The 25,806-nt window shown below is 43.7% G+C and overlaps 1 protein-coding gene across 2 annotated transcripts in view; it reads left to right on the top strand.

The window, feature by feature from the left end:
• LOC114878019 (ABC transporter G family member 9) overlaps window positions 1–25,806 on the top strand; it is an 89,539-nt gene that overhangs the window by 47,199 nt on the left and 16,534 nt on the right. For both annotated transcript variants that reach the window (XM_029191334.2, XM_029191336.2), the window contains 7 exons: window positions 19,872–20,032; window positions 20,579–20,748; window positions 22,909–23,014; window positions 23,957–24,057; window positions 24,135–24,390; window positions 24,670–24,840; window positions 25,413–25,534. In XM_029191334.2, coding sequence (XP_029047167.1) covers window positions 19,872–20,032; window positions 20,579–20,748; window positions 22,909–23,014; window positions 23,957–24,057; window positions 24,135–24,390; window positions 24,670–24,840; window positions 25,413–25,534 — 1,087 coding nt within the window. The remainder of the gene's footprint in view (window positions 1–19,871; window positions 20,033–20,578; window positions 20,749–22,908; window positions 23,015–23,956; window positions 24,058–24,134; window positions 24,391–24,669; window positions 24,841–25,412; window positions 25,535–25,806) is intronic.

Below are 25,806 nucleotides of genomic sequence, written 5' to 3'. Positions count from 1 at the left end.
CGAATAGAAAGTGACGGAAAGAACGAGCGTAGGAAGAGAAGAATCGGGTAGACGGTGAAAACACCGACATCCCTAACGATCCAACCCTCTCGGGGGGACGTCATCTCGTCGGTGATAACGGGTGACGAGTCGACGCGACGCGATGCTGCACTTTACCCTTCGGCTAGAACGAGTTCCGCGGAAAAATCATCGTCTGGCGAATATTCTTCGATAGAAATCGATACTACGATGTAATAATTTGCAAATTTTATAATTTCTCCAATTTTCATTCCCGGGGTAAATGAAAAATATAATGTTTTTGAAATGGACGAAACGAGGAATAGAGACGGTTAATGGGTGCAGGGCGAGGAGGGATGGGAAACAGAGGGAGCGACGGAGTCTGCTCGGAGAGGAGAGGAAGAGGTAAAGGAGGGAAGGGCTTTTGGTGGGGGACATGGTCGTCGGCGACCTCCGGTCGGAGGAGGCAGAAAACGGCTGGAGAGGAGATGCAGCCGAAGGAAAGTGGCGGAAGGGCGACGAGGGGGTGACGCCGGGGTCAATACACCCGTAATCTCGGTGAAATGCACTTGGGTGCAACTACCGAAGCGCTACTACTGCCGTTACGCCAGAAGGAAAGAGAGAAAGAGAGAGAACCCTAACCGAGGCCAGAAATAAATATATCGAGACGGGCCGAAGTTCGCGGACTCTCGTACCGTGCTTTCGAGCTTGCTTTTCAAATGTTTCTCAATCGATTCGTAGATCAATTTGAAAGCACAGAGAAAATTATTAATTAATTATCGCTCTTCGATTCCACGTGTATCTTCCGTACGAGTAGAGACGGTTTTCCCGCGAAATTAGAAAGTCGCCAGCCAGTGGAGGATACGGGTTCCCGATATATCAGGGCCGGCGATTACCGTTGATCGACTCTCAAGATTCACGATCGGTATATCGTCGTTCGATCGTGCATTAATTCTCCTATCCCGGATAGAGCCGGTCGCGGGAAAGCAGTCGCGTGCATCATCTCTTCGAACAACGTGTTCGACACACCCATCTGCAACCTAGTTTCATCGTATCTCGAAAATTTCGCATCCAAAGAAATTCGAAATCGTCGAAGAAACTGTTCCAATAATTCTAACATTCGAATTTCAAGTATTTGAACATCGATATCTCGTAATTAACCCATAAAGATACTCTATCGCGATGATACTGCAACATAGTAGCGCCACGTGTCACAGCTCTGTCGTAAACATTGACATACCGTTCGTCTAATTCCGCTTATCATAATTGTTAATCAAGAAGAAAATAGAAAATGACGAAGGGGATCGATAGAATAAACGGGAGACGAAACTCGATCAGCAGGCTTGATAGAATGCAAAAGGAGGATTCTGGATTCAATGAAGCGATCGTACCCGGTCGACGATTAATCGCTATTGATAATTCATCGCGAGGACGTGTTTCTAAACAACCGACGACTTTGCATACGCTTTATGAGTGGCGAAAACAAAGAACACGAGGAGAATGCTCGCCGACGTGGTTTATTACGGGACGCGTCTCCGAGAGAAGCCTCGATAAATTATTTCCCGAGATTTCTGGATAAACCAACTGGTATATGGAGAAATAGTCGGAGATTTATACAGTGCCTCTCTAAATGTCAAGACACTGACCCTAGCTCGCGACAATTAGGGAGGTATAATTGTAATACTCGTTCTTATTTTTGATGAATTTACGCTGAAATAGCATAGAATTTCGAGCAGGGCGGTCCCTCGTTAAATGTCGCGACTGCGGTTAGACAGCGACAGTTGGAGAGGTAATGTCGTATCGCGAGTCGGCGATACGAGATGTAACGCGTGACACGGCAATGCAACCGCGTTCAAGGCTGCGAGGCGCATTCCGTCGTGGCTTTTACCACTTTCCTGCTCACGTGCGCCGGAACGAAGACTCGTGGCAAGTTGCAACCCGCCATCCGCCACCGGGAACCTGTTTCGTCTCGGTCCTGCCGGTTTTTTGCGATGCCCCCTTCTTCGTGATCGAAGCGAGTCCGCGGCTTATGCAAAACGTTACCTTTTGCCGGCCGGTGATCTTTGGGATCGCGATGTTTCCATAGATATCGTTGTTCATCCTCCAAGGGAGACTACACCCGGCCGTCATTGATCAACCATCCGCGTAGCACGGCGATCGTTAACTAATTGCATGTATCAAGGATGATAAATGAACGAATTTGAATCGGGTAATTATCTGGTAGCGAGAAGGGATCGATCGTTTCACCGAGATTCCCTCGAGCGTGTATTGAAAAGCTGTTGGAAATCGTTTTCTCTTCTGGTTCCGGTGCCGGTTGTCACCGTTCTTCCGTGCCGCGTAAAAATCTGAACTAGTTTCGTCGGAAACGAACGGACACGGTTCGGTTGTCGAATTAAAGACGGGCGAGTAATATCGCGGCTCGGGATCGCGGAGAAAATTACATGTCACCGATCTGCCTTGCAAGTGGAACGCGACGGCCACTTTCAACCAGAGAAGATGTGCTACGGGGCTCGTTTAAATAGCTAATCGCTAATGAAGCCCGATAGTTAGAAAGTGCTCCTTTATCGTTCGATTTCAGCACGGATCTCGCCTGATTCTCTGCGCTTCGCAGGATATGAAATAGAAATGTACCACATTTCGATCGATAGATTTTCGTCGAAAGTGTCTCTGAAATCGAGCTTGCACCAACGTCGGGCTAATTGTTCCGCGAATTAAGCGTTAATACCGGAAAAAGTTTGGGGTTCGTTAATTAAGCCGGTCGAAAGGAAGGAAGTGTGATCAGGAAAGCAGAAGTCGACCGGTTCAGAACTTTTCAACGAGTTCTATTCTCGCGGGAAGGGCCGTGCTGATTGGATAGAAAGACGTCTGAGAATAAAAGTTGGAAGCTCGAGTCGATGAAACGAAGCGAAATAAAAGCGATTATCTGGTCAAGAGTTTGAAAGGCTTAAGCTAATTCATTGGTAATTGATTCATTTCATTATCCACCGTTCGAGGCTACCTGAGAATTTATCAGAATAACCTAATATTAACCGAGTCACTTCTACCTGAAATCTCAATTTTTCGACTTTTTTTGCGTTTTTTATTTTTCCGAAAATTCTGAAAAACTTGGGAAAATATGGCAGAAACTGCTTTTTCTATTTTACCCTGTAACTACCCTCCTGGTTGAGATACAGGGTTGAAACTTGACGAACACTTTTGACTATCTTATCCTGCAATACCCTTTGTATGAAACATCAATGGCAATGTTGATAGAAAGCCACGGATCACCCACGATCCGCAGGTAGTCGGAAAGCAGCACACGCGTGTTGCTGAAAAATCATCATGGAGGTTGTTCAGGGTACAAGAACCCGGACGCTCTCTAACCAGGTAACGTCCCACATCAGCCTGGTCGGAAACAATATCCACCTAAATCTGCCTATGAATCGTTGCCCGATATCCAAGAAACCCTCTCCTCTCTTCCTTTCTTTATTCTCTCGAGATGTGTTCCGTTGTTGGAAAGCGACATCGTCGTCGTCGTCGTCGTGGTTAGGAGCCTCTCTCGTGTATCCTATCTCTGTCTGTTGGATACACAGGTAAAGGGGAGAGGTTGAAGGGAGAGGGAGAGACGGGATGGTTGGATGCAGCTGCAAACACGAGCTTACCTGTTCACGTGCTGCTACGAAGGTGACCGTGCCTCCTAGCCGAGAGTGCATCGAACGAGGTATCCAGGCTGACACCCACGCCGGAACGTTTTCTGGGCCGAAAAATGAACGGAGAGCGCCGTTCACTTCCGTGTGGCCTGTTGCAGAGAGCCGGGAGAGGTTGGTCGCGAGCTGCAGCGCTCACACTTGGGTTCCGGGTCGGTTTTTCGCCCTGAAAACGTCGCGATTGTCGAGACCCAAGCCTGGCTGAGCCGGGCGTGACCAGTTCTCCATTTTTTTCTCTCATTCTATATCTGCTCCCCGCGTCGCGTCGCCCCTTTTCTTCGAGGCTGGTACACACCGCCCCGAGTCACACTTGTCCGTCTTTAAACCACGCTTCTCACTGTTCCATTTTCCTTTTCCTTTTCCTTTCCTTTCTCCGACGATTCAGACGGCTCGCTTGTATCACCGCACTTTTTTTCCCCAGCTGCGTAAAGTGCAGGATGATGTTCAGCATCCTCTGTGTTACGAAGAAAGTCACTCCAAGTGGTCTGTGGTTGTAAAGTTTCAAGTAATTCAGAAGCATGGTTAGACGGTCGAAAGATCAGTTGCTTCTATTTTGGTAAATACATATTCTGTTTATGGTAATTATGGTGGGAAAAATCGAAAAGGATATCCAGCACCCATGCGATTGTCTCCGTGTTCGATCGGGTAAGAAGGTGGTGGGCGAGGAAGCGAGGGAAGAAAGAAGGGATAATATTGGTAGGGGAAAGTAAAAAAGAAAGAAGTGTACCGATCGAGCACAAGCGGATCGGTCGAGGGAAAAATCGATTTCGCGGTGGAAACGCATAACGCGAGGAATGCACACGGTGCATCGATCGTTCGATGGCCAACAGCAACTTGGTGCAGTGGCGTACTCGAGCATCCATGCCTTCTATATACGCCTACGGATTTTCCTAGTTACTTTGATCGCGTGGGTAGCCTCGGAACGAGTATTTACGTGAATTCGGTGGATCGCGAAGCGACTCGAAGCTGTGAACTCGGTCATCGAGAGACGGATAGCCTTTGCCGATTTCCTATCGCGTGTGTCAATCGTCGTTCTTCAGGAGAACGCGATCTCGCAGCAAGACGAACACGAAGACGTCTGCTATGGTGGCTGGATACCTGGACGAGAATTCTTGCACGATTCTACTCTTGGTCGACAGGTATTTTCTCTATTTATTAATCGCGATTTTTCTTAACGCTTCGATCGAATTTTCAAACGAAACGCGTTTCAAGTTTCTCCTTCAACGAGTTAGAACGAAGACAGTCGTTGAACTCGGTGCACCAGGAGCTGACGTGGATTAATTGTCCCCGGCGCGGCGGGCTTGTCGCGATTTTTTATCAGATCACCGCGAAACGACTTCATCCAGTCCGTTTTATTAGCGGCGAATCCGCTGAAGGAGACTTAATTGCCAGCTAGAACTCACTCGTCATCCTACGTTTTAGTCATGACCGTACTTAACGTCGTTCCATTTTATCCCTTTGCATCGCTGCCCTTGACAGATAAACCGATTCGCCACGAAGATTAATAAATGAAACCATTTTCTACAGACTCGTGTCTGTTGTTTTCTTAGCTCGAGATGAAAAATAATTATGTTAAACAGAGTGGACTGGCAACAGGTGCTAGTTAAGCTAATAGACGAAGTTCGCGATCGATCGGAAACGCTTCGGTTGAAGTGCAAGTTGCATCTCCAATGGCTCGGTTGAGCAGGAGAAATCGGTAGAAATTGGGCCAGTCGGTCAATTGGAAGTAACGAACCCTCCAACGTCGTATTATGTATTTCGAAAATGATCCTCTCTCTGGATAATTAACGAAGAAAAAGACAATTCGTGACACTCCTTTCTCCCGGTTAGTATATCATTTTTGCTTATTATGTGAATTTTCTATTCCGTAGAAAGCCACGTCCCATTATCGGGACGTTTGAATTTCCTACGGTTTAAGTACCGTGCGTCGCCGACTCTTCGGACGAATCCAATTTGACGTCCAGGAAAGATTTCCAACTTCCCTTTCGTAAGAATGACAATTCCGTTGGGTTTGAAAGTGATTCATGAATTATTTTATACCCTTCTACGTATGCTTTTCATGAAATCCTTCGACGGACGAACGTTTCACGACCATCCTGGGAATCGTGGAAGAGTTTCGCGGAATTCTTGTTTCCTCTCGAGGCTTCTTCTTCTTCAAGGTCTAAAAGGAAAACGGTAGAAAGCGGTGGATCGCGTTTAAAAACTGCATCTCTGCGAACGAGCATCCGCGATTAGAAGGAAACTTTCACGCGGATGATATTTTCTCCGCTCGCAGTCGAATAGGCAAGATTATCGACCTCGCGTACACAAGCGAAGATACGTGAAAATAATGGGCAACGATTTAAAGTCCATTCCGTTGTTCGAGATCTGTTTTTCCTTCGTTTTCCTCGTTTCACCTTCGAAGCAACCGCGCGATGTAACCGGTTTCGGAATTGAACAGACTCGATGATTGATTTCCACGACTACGCGTTCGACGAAACAAGTCGTTCCCTTTTGATTTATGCGTTTCCTCGAATGTCGGAAAAAGTTTTCAATTTCGGTAACCCATTGTCGAGATGACGATTAGAGTGTTTCATGAACTTCAATCAAATTCGATTTATCAACATGGTTGTTTAATTTGGGGAAGGATTTATCAGTGCACCGAGGCTTACACTAGCGACTGTGCCTCGCTCGATAAGACGACGTCCTTAATTTCCAATTATCCTGGTTATTAAGGCCGGAGAGAAACTTGGCCGATGCTTCTCCTTTCACATTGTAAACTCGCGGACTTGTTTATCGTTCGCTTTAATTGAACAACCGACTCGCGAGGCATACTTATTGCCTGTTTAAAATGCAATTTCAAAAGAGTTTGCCTTATTTCTAACACGTTTTCTAGAAAATCAGGATTTCCTAGGGAAATTTACGATATAGTGATTTTCTAATAATAATTTAGAAACAAAATAATACGATTTTTAATTATTAAATATTATAAAATTTAGTGTCTATAACTGAGAAATATGGATGATGAACGAATATCGATTCAAATTCTGCCGCGTAATTGGTGGGTCCGCCATAGGCCTATATATAGGGAGCCTCCACCCCTCGATCGTCATTCGCCTCGGGACCGCCCAAGGAGAAGGATGGATCCCGATTTCATCGTGGCTGTATCTACGCGATCTATTTTCTGATAAAAACTTCTAACCGCTGATTGTTTTCCAATCTGCCAAAATTACCATCGTTAGACGCCATTGTTATCAGCGTGACGAGCCGATAACGCGACGATTCGTCGTTTTCTTGATCGAGGAAGTAAGACCGTTGCTCGCAAACACAGGCGACGTACACGCAAACAGAGGAACGGATGGACGCGCGACGCGAGGTCAACGGCACGTTGGAAAACAACCGTCGGTGCAGTATGGTGCACGCGTCGCATACAATCGTGCACGTAGACGCGTGTGTGTCACGCGGTCGTTCAATATTATCGAGGCAATTTCGATTGCTTCCTTTTTTTTTTCACCCCTTGCCGCGTGTCCTTTGTTCGCTGCGGCCAGGGAAACACCGCAGGCGCAGACGAAAGAGACCGAAGATATTGTTGCATTCGAGCGGGCAGTGCATTTTTTTTATTTATGACACTGTTTGCTTCGAGCGACTCTTTATTGGAGTCGTTTATCGAACTTTGCTTTGTTTTTCGCTGGTTATTCCTCATCGTCTTTAAACGTTTCCCTCCTCTAGAGATCTAGAGAGTTTCTCTCTCTTGAAAATCACTTTATTAATTGATTTTAAAAATTTTTTTTACAATCATGGCCAAGTAGAGGTGTCGAATTTGTCCTTCTTTCGCATCCCCATCGGCGATTCGCGTTTAGACCCAGAAAAAAGAGCAGGAAACCGAGCGGGAGTAGGCGGAATGGCGTTCGATGAAAGGGGAAATTGCTCGAGGAGGAGGGGGCTCAGAGATTTCCACGGTGAAGAGGGAAAGAGAGAGGCAGAATTTTTCCTGGACGGTGAAACTGTCCTCCGATCGACTTTCCGTGCGACAGCGATGGTATCGAACCTCTATCGAGTATATTTGCAAATCTATTCTCGAAACTAACATAAATTTAAGCAACGCTCGTTTTCCCTCTAATCCGATGCTGTTTATTCTATAATATATTTTCCGATTCGTTCTCTAAAAAGAAATCAGACGTTTGATACAGAGTATCAGGGAGTATATTACCAGTGGATTGTACGGCAGCCGGCAGTACGTTTCTCTCGTTTAGCTTGAAATTTATCGGGGAGACGAGAAAACAAAATTCTTTTCGAGAACGAAACGACTATCGTAGCGAAGCTCGATGAGCCAGTAACGAGTATCGAGGATTTTTCGTCCGAAAGCTAGTAGAATAAAACGACGGAAAACGCGACGCCGAGATTCACGCTTCAACCCTCCAAGCTGATATACAGCTCGTTTCAAAACTCTACTCGCTGTTTTAATAAAAATTAACCGTCGAACCTTGGATGCTGTCTCGTTTAAGATTCAATCTTCAATTTTATAATCAAATATTTTATCGCTGGATTATCTTCGCCTCAGCATCAATTGCTTCTGTGTTTGCCTTCCGAGAATAATTTAAACATCGTTAAAATCAATTTCAATTTAATTCTTCATTTTCACTTTTCACTTTCTTTTTCCTTTTATTTTGAACCTTCGGCTGCCCAAGATATATTATACAAACGCTTGGCTAGCAAAATATTGTTTTGCCAATTTCGTTTGAACGTAGAATTTGGAACAGCCTGTAAATGATAGGCCAGTTCTCATCCGTAGACACGATGATTCTTTGCCACGATCTATCACGATGACGATGATGAAGCTACGAGAACGAGTTGCAATTTTAATGGGCCCTCTCGTTGTCGGGAGTAACTAATGCCTTTCATTTGCGTTTTTCTTGCGGTTGTTTCGCCTTGCAAATGACCAGCAGATCTTCCTTTCGGTCTTCTCTCTCGTTCTGCTCTGTTTCTCATCGATATTCCGTAGAAACACATTAGAAAACATTCCATCTTTCCTCTCTAATTTTAAGTGGATCAATCGTGAGAACAACAGAATCTTTATCGTCGACGTTCCATTGTATTTTTGGATTTTATCGTTTTCAGTTTCATTCGCGTTTGCAGGATTCTTTTCTTAAAATACGAATCGTCACCAATGTTTCATCCCTTATCGTTGAGGTTTTAGCAATCGTCCAAAGGTAGGACTAAGAATTTCTTTTGAAAATTTCCTTACAATGAATGAAATAATAAATCTTCCAAGTTGTCTCGCGTTTACGTTCGATCTTCGACGTTCGATGAAAAAGGCGCCAAAAATCATCGTTGATCCTAACGATTTCGCCTACCAAGGAGTCCGCGTGACTCGTCGAGAATGCAGGGCGAAACGCTAGAAAAACCGGGACATAAAGCTCGGAAACGGGGTTACAGAGGCAACGACGGGTCGTTATTGGCCGTCCGGACGGTTCGTCGAGATGGCAATTAGACGAGGAACATTTACGTCACGCAATTACCGTTACGACGCGTGTCATTGGTTCGGAAACGGTAAAGTTCAGCCGGCGGCCGGCTAAACTTTATTTTAGGGCACACCAAATTTTGGACCTTTTTTTTTCTAATTTATAGTCTTTTATGCGGAGAATCTGAAAATGTAAGTCTTAAAAACGATGAAAAAGAGCGAATCGCCTTTTCTTCCCCTTTTCGTGACGGTCGAAAAATGACGACCTTCGGGTCGGTAAACCGTCAAGGATGACGCGGACGTTGTTTTACTACCACATTGTCGAGGGTCGTTTCTTTCTTGGAGAAAAACAAGTTTCGGAATTTCATGGGAGAGACTTGGAAGCTCGTAAAAGCTTTACTACCGTGCCCACGAATTAATCCCTCTTTCACTCGTCTCGCCCTCGAAACTCGACACAAATTGAAATTCAACGTGTCGCGTCATCGCGACGAAATTGGCCTCTTTAGCGGACAACACGAGCCTGTTGCAAGCGTTTTGATGAATGAAACCACGGCGCTCTTTGGATCGTGTAATCGCGTTCCGAGAAGGCTCGAAGGGCGGTGCGGTAGGTCAGATTGTTTGAGAGCACTGAAAAATACAGGGTGTACTGTAACATGTCGACCTAACTTAATAAGTGTGTACTGTGCGTCGGGTCTGCTTCGAGTACATGAATTTCTACCCATTTACTGTCTCGAAGGGGTTAAGAATAATCAATTTTCATTTACATCAGTCCACCTATTATGATCCAACCTGTATAGCCATTCGACTGTTTAGAGTTCGCGTTGGGACCTGGCTGACTATCTCGTTTCCAGTCAGTTGTAATTTTTCATTGCGAAAGATCGGCTGAACGGTAGTCGTTCGCTGGATGAGGATGTTTAGGAAGGTTAGAGGCTGCCCATTGGGCAAGTTTTAACGAGGAATAATGGGTGTTGAGAAAATGCCACTTAACCCTTTCACTGCACGTTCCTTGTGCAATTACTGAAACTTGATAAATAATTGACTCGTTAGCAGCGTTCGAGGTTGAATCGCGTATTAATTTGGAAGAGGATGACCGATGCCGCGGATAAGAATCGAGCGGCGATTAGGAGGAAACAAACGGAGTCGCGGGGAGGAATCGAGCGACGATTGCCCCCCGGTGCTCGCACCCCATTTTTCTCGTTAGCGGCGTCCGGAGAGACAGGATGTACCGAGATTGCAGCTCGACTATTAGAAGGTAATCGAACAGGCGAAAGGCACAGGCGTAAGGGGCGAGAAACGACAACGGAAGAGAAGAAGTCTCGAGTCCGGGAACGAGAGATAGCGAGGGGAGCGAACGAGACTCTCGGGAGGGTCGTCGAACACACAGAGGGAGAGATAGAAAAAAAAAAAAGCAACGAGAGAGAAAGGAGGAGGAGGAGGAGAAATCAAGTGAACGAGGGAGAAAGAGGGAGAAAGAGAGAATTGCCAAGAATATCCGAGGGCCGATGACCCGTGACACACAGTCAGTCGTATATATACTTGATATCATCACTCAACGTCCGACTTGCACGCATGCAATCGCGCATGCGCCTATGCTCGTTGCATCGACCAATACACCACCGAATATCCTAGTTATTTTTCTCGTTGCCCGACACGTGATCCATAGAGATTTCCACCGCTCGAAGAAACATATTTCGTCATTCTCAGGCTCTGAGTTCTACACGTTTAAAAATCTCGATACTTAAAGAAATTTAAAGAATTTTAAGAATTTCGCAAGCGTTTCTCTTACTTAACTCTATCAAGAATCCGTCCGGAGAGTCCTCCCATTCTTCTTTCGCTCGAAACTTAGAAACTTTTCCATTTATCTTCGAGAAACAATGTCTGACCACATACCTCCCTTGTTCTACTTCGACCACGTACCTTCATTTCGTCCAGTCCAACCCTTACTATTATTCTATTTTTCATTCTGATTTAAGAAGTTCCTTGAGAAATAAATTTGTCTCGCATATTCTACAATTTATTCGCTAGATATTTTATCATTTACAATTCGAAATTCGGTCGTTAACAAGACGTTGAAATTATTCTGAAATTCTAATGCAAGCCACTCGGTTATCTGGATGCAAATAGATGCACCCGTTCTTTAACTTCGCCGATGCTAATTGCGTGTACTTAATTCGAAGTTACACGTCAAGAATTTACAAGAATTTGCAAGTTAAAAAAAAGGAACTCGATTCGATGCAAATTAGTTAGCCAAATCCTCCTTGTATCCATTCTGAAACTCAAGCAATTCAACCTTTCCCCTCGTGTTTTTATTATACTAATTATTAGATTACATTACCGCGTTTGATGGAGTATTATGTTTACATATACTTATGTTTAGTGAAGATTACAATATAAAAAGATTGTCACACAACTGTTTCGTCTCTTTCTTTATTATTTTGTACCGATCTTAAAACAAAGGGGAATATCGTTGATGCGCTTCTATCATCTCGCTGGAGAGAAAAAAAAAAGAACAAATCGCGACGGGACGAGAAAATATATGAGTCTAGCTGTTACGATTTATTCGCAATGACACTCGTAACTTTCAGCTTCTTTTTTTATCGTCGCTAAGAATACTTGGCCAGACTTCGCTTTGTTTGACGTGGCTCGCTTTCAGCCGTGATAACGGCCCGTTATCAGTCGCCAGTTCAGTTTCTTTATTATTGGAAAAAAGAGGGAGAATAATTTCAATACAACTTTTCTGCTTTGTCATATTTTCCTTTGTTATCACCGGTGCTAAGGTACAATCTCCGCTCGAGCGTTTAACGCGTTTATTATCATAGGGGTTCATTAATCAACCGACTCGAAAATAAATGGCCATTTTTACCGATTCATCTGGTATTTTTGTAAATCGATGAAAATCGACCCCCCGGTCGGTTCTGATTCCGTTCCGAAGGGTATTAAATGTCCGCGAGAGGAATGGATGACGCATCGTTGAACACCGTGATTCGCTGCCCACTTTGCACGCCCACGCGTTTATGCAGAAATCGAATTTCCCGGTGGGTTAAAAAAGGCACCGCACACCGTCGCGTCGCGTCGGCCGTTCCCTCGTGGACAAATCAGGTACCCATAGGTTCGTGGTGACGTACACCACGTTGCTGTCGCAACAGATATTACCATACCGTGTTCCGTTCTCATGTTTTTCAGCGTTACGTTGCGATCCGTTGACGTAGTGCTACGTTCTTTCCATCGGTGGGAGTCGAGACCCGTTCACGTAGCGTAACAGGTTGTTCTCGCGTGGAAAATTAAACGAACGCTCGTTCTTGACGCGAAGAAAAATTGCAGGAATTATTATTCGATTAAACGTAGCGATACGTTTTGTCAGGTCACGACGCACGTTCATCCCCTTCTTTACCTTGTTAACGCCATTTTTTTTTTCACACTGACCAAACAACGCTCCTTCGCTTTTCAGACCCACCAAGTACCCTTGCTCACGGGATATAAAGTGGTACGTTTATTCGAACGCGTTTTCGCGCGCAATTTTCTCCCTGCCGACCATTGTTCGACGGTAACTCGTTAACGCGCGCGTTGCGGATCCAGTTCACGGACTGTGAACGCAAATCCCGGTCAGCTGTGTTATTGGGTCATTATTCCGGGGTAAACCGTGGGGAAGCGAAAAAAAAAAAAAAAACGAGGAAGAAGAAAGCCAGGGGTAGGTCCCCTCGATGGTTGGAAAACGAACCGCTCGGAAATCGCTCGCGCGAGTTCACGCGACCGATCCGATTGATTTCGCATGGATAAATTAATATTTGCCGATCGAATTTGATTAGCGATATTTCGAAGACAGTTATTAGAGATTTTTGATTTTTTAATTTCCTTCTTTGCCTTTTCTTACTTTGAATAAAATCATTGGAGAATCATTCAAGATTGAGTATACATATAATAATATTGAAAATGAAAAATTTAAGAAGAAGCGTTAAATTTGTTAGTTAGGAAAGAATGTTTCACCGTGAAAAAAAAAAATCTAATAAATAGGAGATTTTCACTGACGCGTATCACTCCCTTTTCCGATGGGCGTCTGTGCATCGTAACGGAAAATCGGCGTGGAAAACGAAAGGGAAAGGGTGCGTTTCCCAGGGGGGTAATATGGGTCTGGTGGTAAGAAGTGAAAGGGAAACAACGTGCCCAGGGACACGTGGACTTCCGATTGTTTTCACTTTTCGAGAAGCAAGGGTGGCCGAACTGGGGCAAACAAGTATCGATCAGTCAGCGTCGATGACCGTTCGGTGGAAGTGAAAAATAATGATACACGGAACGTGGTGTCATTTGAAAATTTTCAGTAACAGTAGAGGATAAATTGCGATACTCTGAACAATCTGAAATCCCTAGAACAAAGTCCCCAAAGTCCAGCTCCCTAATCGAATAAAAAACTTTTCGAATCCCAATGAAGTCTTACATCCCGAGCAAATAAGAACTTTGAAAAAGTAGATTCAACGGGAACTTGAAATCTGAATCGAAAAGCTTGAAAACCAAATCGAAAATCCGCAAACAGTAACCGCATCGCGATTCTGCAGACTCGAAAACTTGAAAGTAGAGTTCGATGTCGAGAAATCACCGCTTCGAGACTTCGGAAATGTGAATGGTCGATCGAAAAGTGTTGAAGATACGAAGTTTTAGGTTTCTTTGCAAGGAACACCGTGTATAATGCGGCGCGAAGCCGAGAACAGTCGAGCGGAGTCTCGTGGTCGTGGAACAGTGACCCCCTGGACCAGAGATACAGTTATTGCGTTTACTCTCCTCTGTGCCGGTGCACCTACCAGCTCGAACACGCGAGCGTGTACAGAAAGACGCACACAGAGAGAGAAATGCACACAAGCTCGTTGCACTCGATCGTCGTCCGTACATTGCACCGCTTCAGCTAGCGATCCTCCGCTTCGACTTCGCGAACGATCGAGTTTCACGAATATTTTTCTTGATTATTTATTGAATTTTTTCTTATTTCAACGTTTCTTCGCCTGTGCTTAAGGAGAGGGATAATTTAATTAACAAGATTCATTTCATAATTATAATTGGTATTTAATATTTCATGATAGGTGTCATATATCGGTAAGTTTAATTGATAAAATTATTGAAATTACTTTAGATCGATTATTATTAAGTTTAATATCGAGAAATCGATTTGTTTGAAACTTACGGCGGGTCGAAGCTATCACTACATAATTTCTATTCAATTTCCCAATGTGGATAGAATTTTCTATAATCGTTAAGTTGAGTTTTCGATGCTGTTTGCAATAGTTTTTTTGAGCGTTGTTCAAAAGCGATCGATGCGGATCGAAGCCTTCGCTAGTTCGATCACGATCGAACGATCTTTCTGGTTTGGTTCGCGAAGAAAAGCAAGAAACGAGCTCGTGTACTCACGCACATTCGCGCGTCGTCGCCGAAAAATTACGACGCTTTGTTTTGAGTGTCCCTGTTTCTCTGCACTCCCGAGAAGACGCCTTTTTTCTCTTTTACCCGTTTGTTTTCGACCAAATACACCGAATACTTTGTTCGTTTCTTATTTTCCTACTTGGGTGGTGACGCCAGGATTTGATTAAAAATTTGTATAAAATCTAAAATTTATTCGATCTTCCTCAATTTCATTCATAATTGTCCGTATTCTTAATAATCGACGTTTGCGGAGAACGCTTAATTAGTTGAATATAATTGAACGAAATCTTGCCCGTCTCGTTTCGCTCGAGAATTCCACTTTTTCCGTGCGAGTGGTCGGTGACTCATTTAGCAGGAGAAAAGCATCTGAAACGTAACGTTACAAAGTGACCCGATTTACAGTTTTATTTCGAGCTTGTCGAATTTAGAAACCGCCGTGTTTTCTTTGTCTTGTTAACTAAGATCGATGAAAATATTATAAATTAGTCATTGGAAACAGTCGATGCATCCAACGAGCCGCGTTATTCGTTCCTCCATAAAATAATAATATAAATACAAAAAAAAAAAAAAACGAATTTTAGTATCGCAAATTTCACATAATGTGTGTTAAATGAAAACGCGGATAGCGTAGGAAAATCGCGACGGTAATTGATGATGTGATTAAGGAAAAACACTCGGAATCGCGGGGGTCATCGATGAAACCTTCGCGCGAGAATCGAGCGGAATATCGAAATTACACGCGTATTGCACGCGCGACTCGCGGTGAGAACCGAGATAACCTCGTTTTGGGTGCAGCGAACGAAACGGGTTTCCTGCAGCCGGCTTTCGTCGCACGGAAAGACTTTAACACGCACCGCGTTACGATAGAATCGCTTACAACCGCTCAATCTTTCGCAAATTTCCTCTGACATCGAGTTTCAGTCCTTATCTTGATGTTATTCGCAAGGAAAAACGAATAAAACTGGTAGAATTATAATCAGCCTCCTTTAGATCCTTTAATTCTGATACACTGAACCGATGAGACAGGAGGCTTTCTCTTTGATTTTCTCTAAAAATAGTTAAACAACTTATGACTTTTTTTTATTTTATCCTGGTACTACAACCTGGTATGTTTGATTTTTTCGTAAAATGTAATTTGAAACGTACAAAGGGGATAATTCGATTGTGAAATTTCATTGGAGATGTATGGATCGCGTAGGCAAACAGTGGCAGCGACCGGTATCGGTTCGTAAATCGAGTTATCGAGCACATTTCGATTTTTTCGCCTAGCTGGAAAGCGTCCGGGGGACCGTGCAAGCTATCTCCGCGGGTATCTTTTGCTTGGAAAGTGGGACGCCGCAGCGTCCACCTCTTCTCTCTTTCTTTCTGTTGCTCCCTGTTGCGCGCCGCGGCGTTTTATCACTTTGCTATCGCACGTAGTTCGCAGTAAGCAACGTAGTAGAAAGTACGAGCATTTGGTGGTTGTATTTTAGCTTTCACGATCAGATACCGGGGACGTCGTACGCGGCACGCGGCCATTTTATCGTGCATTTTGCATTATCCCCCATCTCCGTCGGCCTACAGCGGACAATTTTCCTTTCCGAAAGCGACTGTCCTTTTCCTGGATCGAATTTCATCGAAATATAGCTTATTTAGGTTAGTAGTTTCTGGTTGCGCTTTGAAAACTTAAGGTTCAACAACAGACCCTTGCAGTCGTTTCGATTGCAAATTCATGCTCGACAAACGAGACGCTGATAACTCAATTTACCGACAATTATGCGATTGTGATAGGCGTGCTCGAGTTTTCAAGCACGACACGCGCGCATTTTGCTCGCGGCACAATTTGCATATCGGTATTGCAAATTTACGATCGACCAGTGGAAGAATCAACGATTCGACTTGTCGCTGAACAAGATACGTACTTCTGCGTCGTTTGCTCGTGAAAGGTTCGAACACTGGCGACATAATTATTCATAGGCGCAGATCGGAATCGCTGAACCGGGAGCCGCGTGAAATTTGCGTGTCGTTCGAGTAATTTATTAACTACCATCGCGAATCGATCATTTAGTCCTCAATGGCAAGTTTAGAAGCTCGGCAATCCCGAGAACTCTAAAGCTCGGAAAATGAAAATTCCAAATTTCACTTTTTTTTTAGAATTCTAATGCTCGAGCATCGGAGCACTCTTGAAAATTTCAAAGCACGCGAATTTGAGAATTTTCAAACTTAGAAGTTTGAGAAATTGAAAGGTTGAAAGGTTCTTGGATCTTGAATCTGGTTGAATTCCGTTGGAAAGCGTTTCAACGTGGTAGAAAGCCGACATCGGGCGACAATGTTTCGCGGGCATAAATCAGATCGGAGAAAGTTACAACCCCAATTAACCTCGGTGATACGAGATGACTTGTGCACAGGGTTCGTTGAACCGATCTCCGAGGAACGAACGAGAACGCCACGAGCCCCGGCCGTTTTGGTCCGTTCACCTGATAAGAGACTGTATACGCTCGGGTAAATATAGAACTTTGCGTCGAGCATCGACCAATTTCCATCTTAATATGGTCCATTAACAAATATAATTAACAAGTAATCGTTTTATATCAAAATTAATAATGAACACATTGCCATTTCACGAAACTTTGTATTAACTCAGAATTTCTGTATTTTCCGCCGTGTTTCAATTGTCGCTTGTTCTAACGCGAAAAGAAGAAATCTTTCGTCTCATAAATAAATAGGTGTGAAAATGAATAGCGGGAAAAAAATTCCAGGATGGTTATTGGTGACAGAGAGAAGAGAACGGTCGAAATTTTGTCGCTGTCATTTGCATACAGGAGCCAGTTCAATGAACTCGAGCGGGGTCAATTCGACCAGGGGCCCTGGAACTTCCTTCAACGAGACCTAACCCCGTGAAACCTCGACCCGACATTGAGCCAATGAATTACGAAAATGATCGAGGGAGAAAAAAAGATAGGGACGAAGGTGGACGAGTGTTGTAACCGGAGAGTAAAGGAGAAGAGAATAGGCGCTTACGCATCGGGTCGAATTCTGCGAACCGCAAAAAACTAACAACCAGATCTTCTTGGGTTAACGATCTAATGAAGAGATCCATTGTACCGTGAAGTTTCGATGAAATTGGGCCAAATTATGTTACACGTGGATCAAGGATCGACACTATCCTACCAAGGACCAAGGCGTTGATGTGTAATCATTTTTAATCAATGTTTAATAACGTTTCCGTCGAATTTCCTCAATATTTCTTAATAAACAAAAGAAGAAATGTACGGAATTATAAATTACTATGACAATTATGTTTGGACAAATTCGTCGATCGATCGCAAAGGGTTAAGACGTTCTCCAAAAAGGATCCCGTAAGTTCGATGAAATTCAACAAGAAACTACCCCGTTCCGTGTCAGGCAACCGAAAGGGTTACGAGTGCGATTGTTTTCAATATGTCGAAGAAGAAAAGATAGAATTGCTCGATAAATATCACGAAACGATGCGGTCTCTCTTTCTGCCTCGCCATTTGTTTCTCTCTCTTTCATCGAATCCCTCTTCTTCCCCCTTCGTCTTGTCACTCTCTCTCATCGTCCCTCGTCTTTCCTCCCTCTTCGGGACTGTCGTGCGACGTCGTCGAGTTCAACGAACCCCGGGATGACGTGATACTGCCATGTTGGGAATTTATTATCTGACTTGGTTGTCCAACGACCCCCGCTTTTTGTGTATCGCGACGCGACCGACCGCTTCCACTACGCTACGGGTTAGTTCCTTTCCGATTTCATCGGGGGAGGATCGGCAAGGCGAGTCGTCACGTGGCGGGCGTCGAGCTAAAGCTAAGTCGTGGATATCCACCGGCATCGCCAAAGGGATGATGAGGCGAACAAGTTCGATGGAACTCGATGGGATTCCAATGGATGGAGGATAAGGTGAATACAGCTGATGGAAGTTTATGTAGGATCACTTTTGGGAATCGGAAAATTTGGAAAAATATAGAGATTTGAAAGTAGAAAATTCTAGAGCTCGAGAACTCTAGAGCTGAACAACTTTAAGATTTGAGAATTCTAGAGCTTAGAAAATTGGAAATATCAGAATTGAATGTTTTCTGATAGAACAACGAGTGAGTAATAAAATTGATACGGTTTACTCGAAATGCGATTAAAGAATCTCTGAAGAATTTCCTACTGAAATTCCACCTCCGCAGGTGTAAAAGCAAATAGCAGCAGTTTGTTGTTTACTAGGAAATACTCGGATTACGTGCGAATAGCTTTCTCGTTATCACGAGAAGCGTCGTGTTTCTTTGCGTTTATCTTGCATTCAGTGAGCACGCAAAACATGCATCATTGTCCAGAGGTATTGTTTTAACGTCTCGCAGAGATACCAGGAGATTTCTTAATTCCCTTTCATTTTACAGCCAGCGAAATTAGAAGTTTGGAACAAACTCGAGAACTCTAGAGCTAAGAAAGAAATCCTATAACTACTGTTTCTTCGGCATCAAGGATAACAAAGATTGCGAAATTCAATTTTTATTCGATACATCTGTTAAATGAACCTTTGACAGGATAATTGAGATTAATACTCGGAATATGCGATTTATTCTTCGCGAATAGAACGATTTCAATTAAAGAAACGATGTCGGATCCTTTCTCTCGCGAGTTTCTTGGCTTTTTCACTTGCTGGAATCAATGAAAATAATTGTAAGAAAGAGAATACGTTGAACGGTAGAGTTAGAGGTTGAATATTTCATTTGAAAGCGAGCCAGATCTTGTTTGACATGGTCTGATTCGAGGCACAACACATGTCTCTCTTAATTGTTGTCGTGAAATAGCTTCGATGGCGCGTCATTGTTATTACGAAGGCAACTGTTCGTGAAATGGTAGGCCAGAGTTTCGAAATTTCTACGCTTTTTCCGCCTTTCCAACAGGTTCAAGAACAATCGAGTTACATTAAACTGGAAACTTGGAAGGTTGAAAATTTACGAATTCGAAGGCTTATCTTAAAATACTTGAAAGCTAATATCAGGCAGGGGTTCGATTTCAAGTATATTCATTAAGGCAGCGTTCGGGAAGACAATAGGAAAAGACCGCAATGGAACACGGAGTCAACTTACCCTACCTCCTTCTCATTAATTCCTCTTCAGAAGAAAGGAAAAGCACCCTTCCAAAAACGAAACAACAAAGGAAAGAAAGTTCCAATTAAGAACCTTCCATTTCTCGTTCATCCCTCGGAGCGATTCGTTGTTAACGATCGTTGAAAAGAAGCTTCTTACTAATTTTCTAGCGAAAAATCAAAGTCTTTCCCTTTTCTCTTGACGAAGGCTAACCGATCGATCAGCAATTTTAATCATCCTTCTCTATTTTTGTTTCATTGGTTACAGAGTGGAAAGCTCAGCGTTGCAGTTGGTGTATCCGCTGGATTCTCGTCCGGTGCAGTTAATCTTCCGGGGGTTGCAGGTGGTCAAGGAGAAACGTTCTCTTCTGAGGGATGTTTCGGGCATTGTTAAACCCGGTGAACTTTTGGCCGTCATGGGCCCTTCAGGTACGTCTTTCGTTATTGTACTAGGTAATTCGAGAACTTCGTAACTTCGAATTCTATGGCTTAGAAATTTAGGAACTCGGCCACTCTAAAGCTCGGCGGGTTCTAATTAAAAAACGCCCAATTTTGGGAACTCTAAAGCTCGAAAACTTACAAATTTTGTAATTTTAATCGGCGCAACTTCTTGTCACGCTCGAATAACGTTGCTCGTGTTGATGAACCTTGCAAAATGCAACGAATGCTGAAACGCGTGTACGTTCGTTCGCAAATAGAAATGGTGAACAGAGAAAAGGAATTACGAGCGCGAAGGTTTAAAGAGTAGGCCGTGTCTGTAGATACGGGACGAAATAAACGAATGACGCAAACAAGCGCAAAATTGTCCAATAGAGGAGCGCCGAAACTCGATCGGGTACCACGAGCATTCAAGAGAATAATAGCGATTGAGTCAATTAACTTTAAACGAATTCACCCAGTTATTCTCGGAATTCTCATCGATCCAAATTTATCTCGAACTATTTAATAAATTTATTTCTTCTATTCGCTTCGTAGGTTGCGGCAAAACGACGTTGTTGAATTGCCTGTCAGGCCGAGTGGGCGTTGACGGGGGTGAAATCTGGCTGAATCGTGAAAGACTGACAAAAAGATGGCGCAGGAGAATCTGCTACGTTCAACAGCAGGACGTTTTCTTTCCCGATCTCACGTTACGCCAGACTCTCGAGGTGAGTTTAATCTCAAAACACGAATTAACATTTACTCGAAAAAATATAGAAAATTTTCGGCAATAGTTTCGTTTCCCTGATAGCAAGTAGTTCGTGCGCGTAAGTAGAAGCGGCTGAGCATGGTCAGACGCGATATCAAAGCCAAGCGGTAATTGTCTCGGTAGAATAGGAAAGGGCAACCTAGAGACGAACAATTTCCTCGTTTTCCCGGAAAATCGAGCGTCTCGCGTGCCAAGTTCCGTGAAATTTACGAAGGCCCCGGTTGAAGAGAAAATTAGAAGGACACCGTGGATTTTCGAGCGCGCGGAATGCGGGACAGAAGCCAAACGGCTAGCGTTTGCGTTTAGAGGATTTAAACGTATCGTAGATCGCGCATGACCCACCTCGTTCTCGTTGCCATTCAAGTCTGAAATTGAACCGCGACCTAATGAATTCTATGGAAACTAGGGGAACGCAAAGGGACGAATTACCATAGCGATAGGGTTTGATGTTGCTTTCACCCTTGAAATTTTTCGAGTGAAAAAATATTTTCTAAAGTACATCGCTTTCCCTTTTCGCGATGATCAGCATCGTTGTCGAGAAATTTTCGAGAGAGACAACGATCTTGACAGTCGTTGTTCCGAGTAGTCCAGTTTCCTGCTGGCCGAGAAGATGACCGCTATACCAGTCGCGAAATATCATCGGCCGCCACTTTCTCTCTCGGCATAACGGATCCTCTTGTGTAACGGACTCGGCTGTTGAGAAAATGGCACGTCCATCCGCGTTGCTCGCTGCGCAGGGTGTGTCGACCGCCGAAGTACCATAAAGCCTCGTGCACACAGAAGCGACCAGGCGCCACCGAAACAAACGGAACGATAGAATTTTTCTTATCTTCCAACGAGGATTCGAAAAATTTTTCCAACATCGATAAGGGTACTCTTTACTCGTCGGGTAAAACAAAGCAACGAAATCGTGTCGTTCGAACGGTAATGAAATTTCCTCTCATTAAGCCGTTTAATGGTTTCGTTGGAGCGGAATTTCAAAGAGGTGGCTGGGAAACAATGGGCCGTTTAATTGGCTGCTTTACATTGATTTAAGTTGACCAACTGCGTCAAAAGCTATTATCACTCGTTCCATACGGTTGCACGTTCTTTCGTTGGAACGGTTAAGTGGGACTATTAATCAGCCGTATAATAGAATTTTAAAAGCCCACCCAAGAACACCAGGCTCTACTATTAACTAACAATAAGCGATATCTTATTATCTTTTCGTCGTTTCTTCGGTAAAAATTCAATTCTTTTATCTGACAATTGGAGGAAAGTAAATCGGTCAAATATTTTCGTACGTTGAAAGCGTTTAATATGAAAGAAGAAGAAACGTTTTCTTTCGTTTCTCTCGCTTCTCCTCGCCTCGCGTGTGTCCCCGAATTATCGAATGCACGTGAACGCGTTTTACCATGATGGAAAGTCCGTGCACTACGTGCAGAATCGCGTACGACCGATGGTGGCTCGTTTCTAGCCGAGTTGACAAAGGTGTGGCTCGTTACACCGCCACGGCGTTTCGTGCTTCCTCTTTCCCTCGGAAGATTCACAGTTTCTGCATTATGCAATTCGTGTATTCTTCTCTCCTCCTCCTCCTACACAATCCAATGGACACGTGTAAGGATGTTCAAACAACGTCGAACATCAAATACAAGAAGGTTCTATATGAAAAGAAAAGATTGTTAATTAATTACCAATAACACCTCGGCGAGGTTTCAAAGAAGAGATTTCAAATAGGTCAAGTAACTGGAGAACAATCGGGAAGCCGAGAAAGTATGGTCGAAGAGGAACAAGAAAAGGATGTAATAAAAATCTGATGGGGGTCGATTTAGGGTGCGTTATTCGTAATTGATCGATCAGGATGAAGAATGAAACGGTACATCTTACCCCGAGGGTAGCTACGTGTCGGATGGTAATAATAGACACAAAGTGGGCTGGATGTTACGAAACGGAAATGTGCACGTCCACGCCGACAGCTTTTGCTTACGTTGATGTTTAATGCGGTAAACGGTGCCTAAACGCGACGGGTTAAAGGCGACCCCCTTTTTCCCGCGAACCACGATACCGATCATCTTCGACGTCCCCTTTGTTACGGATTCGCTTGATCTTTTTTTTTCTTTTCTTTTCTCATGGGTTCCAGTACCAGGCGAGGCTCAGGCTTCCGGACACGTTCTCGCACTCCCAGAAGATGCAGTGCGTGGATCATATCATCGAGGTCCTCGATCTTTCCGGCTGCCAGGACACAAGTAAGTAGAAATATCCTCCTCTTCGTCCTTCGATTCTTAACCCTTTCCCTAACCCTTTCGCTGGATCACAGTTTTAATACATTGTTTCGAAACTTTTCGTGATTTACATGTCTGTGATATTTGAAAGTTGATAGATCATTTTTACGATTTCCACGATCCCGTTTTCTCAAAGATCAAAGCTGCCCGGATCGAGAGCAGAGCTTACTAGTCCGTCTTACTTTCCTGTCTCGCGTGCGATGCACCCACGTAAATTCACGGTAATTTGTTTACGAACGCGAAACTAGAAAGCCGTGTAACGATTTACGACTTCCACCGGTAAGAAACGATTTTAGCCGGCGTTGCTTTTCGCTAACCGGACGTCGTCGTCGCCACGATTTTGATTGACGATTTCCGCGATCGTAGCTCGTTCGTTTTTCCCAGTAACGAAGTTCATTATTGACCCAAATTAAATATTAGACGCATCTTTGAATGTTAAAATTCAGTCGCTGGCAGGAAAAGAATGGAAAGTTGAATAATAATTATGTTTAATAAAAATAAAAATATGCGCCGTAAATACCGTACCCCTCTTTCCTTTGAAATTATTGACGAAAAAGTGAAAGGCAATTGAAAAAGCGATTGCATACCGTGATAGCAGTTTATTTTATATCGGTGAATGGTTTTTACATAACGATGCACAGAAAAAGAAGAAAAAAAAATGAAGAACGAAAACATTTTATTCATTGCGACAGAGAATTTCGCCAGACACCAATCAATTTTTATTTAACCCGACCATCGAACGAGGTTCGATTGAATTTTTCCAATGCACCGTCGCTTTTGTAATTCAATTTCGAGGCAATTTTTCCACCTAACGCAATGAAACGGGAATTTTCATTCATTCCGCTTCTGTCGGTTATCGATCGATGGTCGGAATAAAATAACAATGTTGATGTGTTTCAATTGCAGTTATCGGAGATTACACGAAACGAGGACTGTCTGGCGGTGAAAAGAAGAGGACCAGCATAGCATGCGAGTTGCTTACGAATCCGTCGCTGATGTTGCTGGACGTAAGGATCTCTTTCGGTTATGATAATAACTTGTTTCACCTTTTGAAAATATTAAAATGAATTTTGTTATTCGATAGGAACCAACGAGCGGGCTGGACTCGCACTCGGCACAGGCGTTGATTTCACGGTTGAAGAAGTACGCTGAACAAGAGGGTAAAAGCATCGTGGTGACAGTGCATCAACCCAGTTCCAGGATGTTTCACAGCTTCAGTAAGCTTCTTCTGTTGAGCCGTGGCCAGGTGGCGTATTACGGCTCCACCTCGAATGTTGGCAGGTTTTTCTCCACGATAGGACTTACCTTGCTGCCGCATTACAACCCCGCCGACTTTATACGTGAGTACACTCCTTTATTCATCGTGTCGACGCCGTCGCTGCAATTAGTGTCTTTCGCTATTGACGGCAATTAAAATTAACAGCAATTTTTTCTATTTACCAAATGAATTTTAGAGTTACCCACCCGTGGTACCTTTACGTTTTACAAAATCTACCTGTACATTTTCGAACGGAATTCATGATACGTTTCATTTCGCTTTGAACTCGTCGGGGATCGATCGATATGCAATAATGTTCGAGTCGGTACTTTAAACACGCGATTCTTCGCGATTGTTTCAGTGGAACAAATAAAGGGTCCAGAGGAGGTTCGGGAGCGTATCGTAACCGCAGCGCGGAACGCGAGACAGGGACCTGACTGCCCGCCGGAACTTCGTCCGGAATATAATCCCAGCCAACATCCGCTCTGCGACCATCTCATACATTATCACGAGCACCACATCAGCCACAACGGTAATACTTATTTCAACTTACGCTACGCGCTGTAACGTAGATCGTTAGAAATATGAAAAATTCGTTTGTTCGATAATTATCAGGCGACGGTGTTAACCATTTGCCTGCCGAGTACTCCAGGACGAAATTTTTCTTTTTTATTTCATTTCATTTTTTTTTCAAAAGGTTAATCTCGTTGTTATTAAATCGAATAATATTCTAAATTGCACACGGTCGTTTTCACCGAGCTAGAGAACGTGTCGGAGCTCGATAGGAATTGAATAACACTAGTAATAATAAATTTAGTGTCACCGATCGCCTATTAAACACGTGTTCGCGTTCGCCGATGAATGCGAATCATTGTTAGCCGGTAATCAGCTAATAACGCGTATCTCGTTGCACGAATATTTCCTCTGGCGCTGTTTGATTAAAGCTTTATAAATGGAGATGTTTTTCACCGTTCAGAAGTGTGTCGACCCGAAGGGGATGATTTTTTTTTTTTCTCTCTCTTCCTTCCTCGTGGCTTCGCGTGTAATCGAACTTTCTCTCGATTAGACATCCCTCGAATCCTCGGAAATTTTCTTGAATTACAGTGAAAGAAGACGAAGGTCGTACACTGTGGTTGGACACACAAAGCCATGCCAGCAGCAGTGCCAGTTCGGCGGACGAGGACTATTCCTGGCAGTGGCCCACCAGTTTCTGGTCGCAATTCAAAGTAAGTACCATTTTGCCATTTTCGAAATGGTCAATTTCCATTTTTTTCAAACTGGATGAAATTGAATGAGAAAAAAGAAGAAGGTTGAACGAAGTGATGTATTTTCCCCGAAAATCGATGCACAACATCCCGAGAGGTGAAATCAGAAAGTGATCGGGAACCGGAGCATCGAGCCGAACGATCTCGTGACGATTCTGTTTTCAATTGCTAAACTGACGTCACTTCTTCTGGAGAAATAACGGAACCGAGTCCGGTTCATTTCGTTCCTTTAA

The sequence above is a fragment of the Osmia bicornis genome, chromosome 12 (assembly GCF_907164935.1).
Source record: "Osmia bicornis bicornis chromosome 12, iOsmBic2.1, whole genome shotgun sequence".
Lineage (NCBI taxonomy): Eukaryota > Metazoa > Arthropoda > Insecta > Hymenoptera > Megachilidae > Osmia > Osmia bicornis.
The sequence above is the reverse complement of the archived record's forward strand: the minus strand, read 5'-3'. Positions and strand labels throughout refer to the sequence as shown.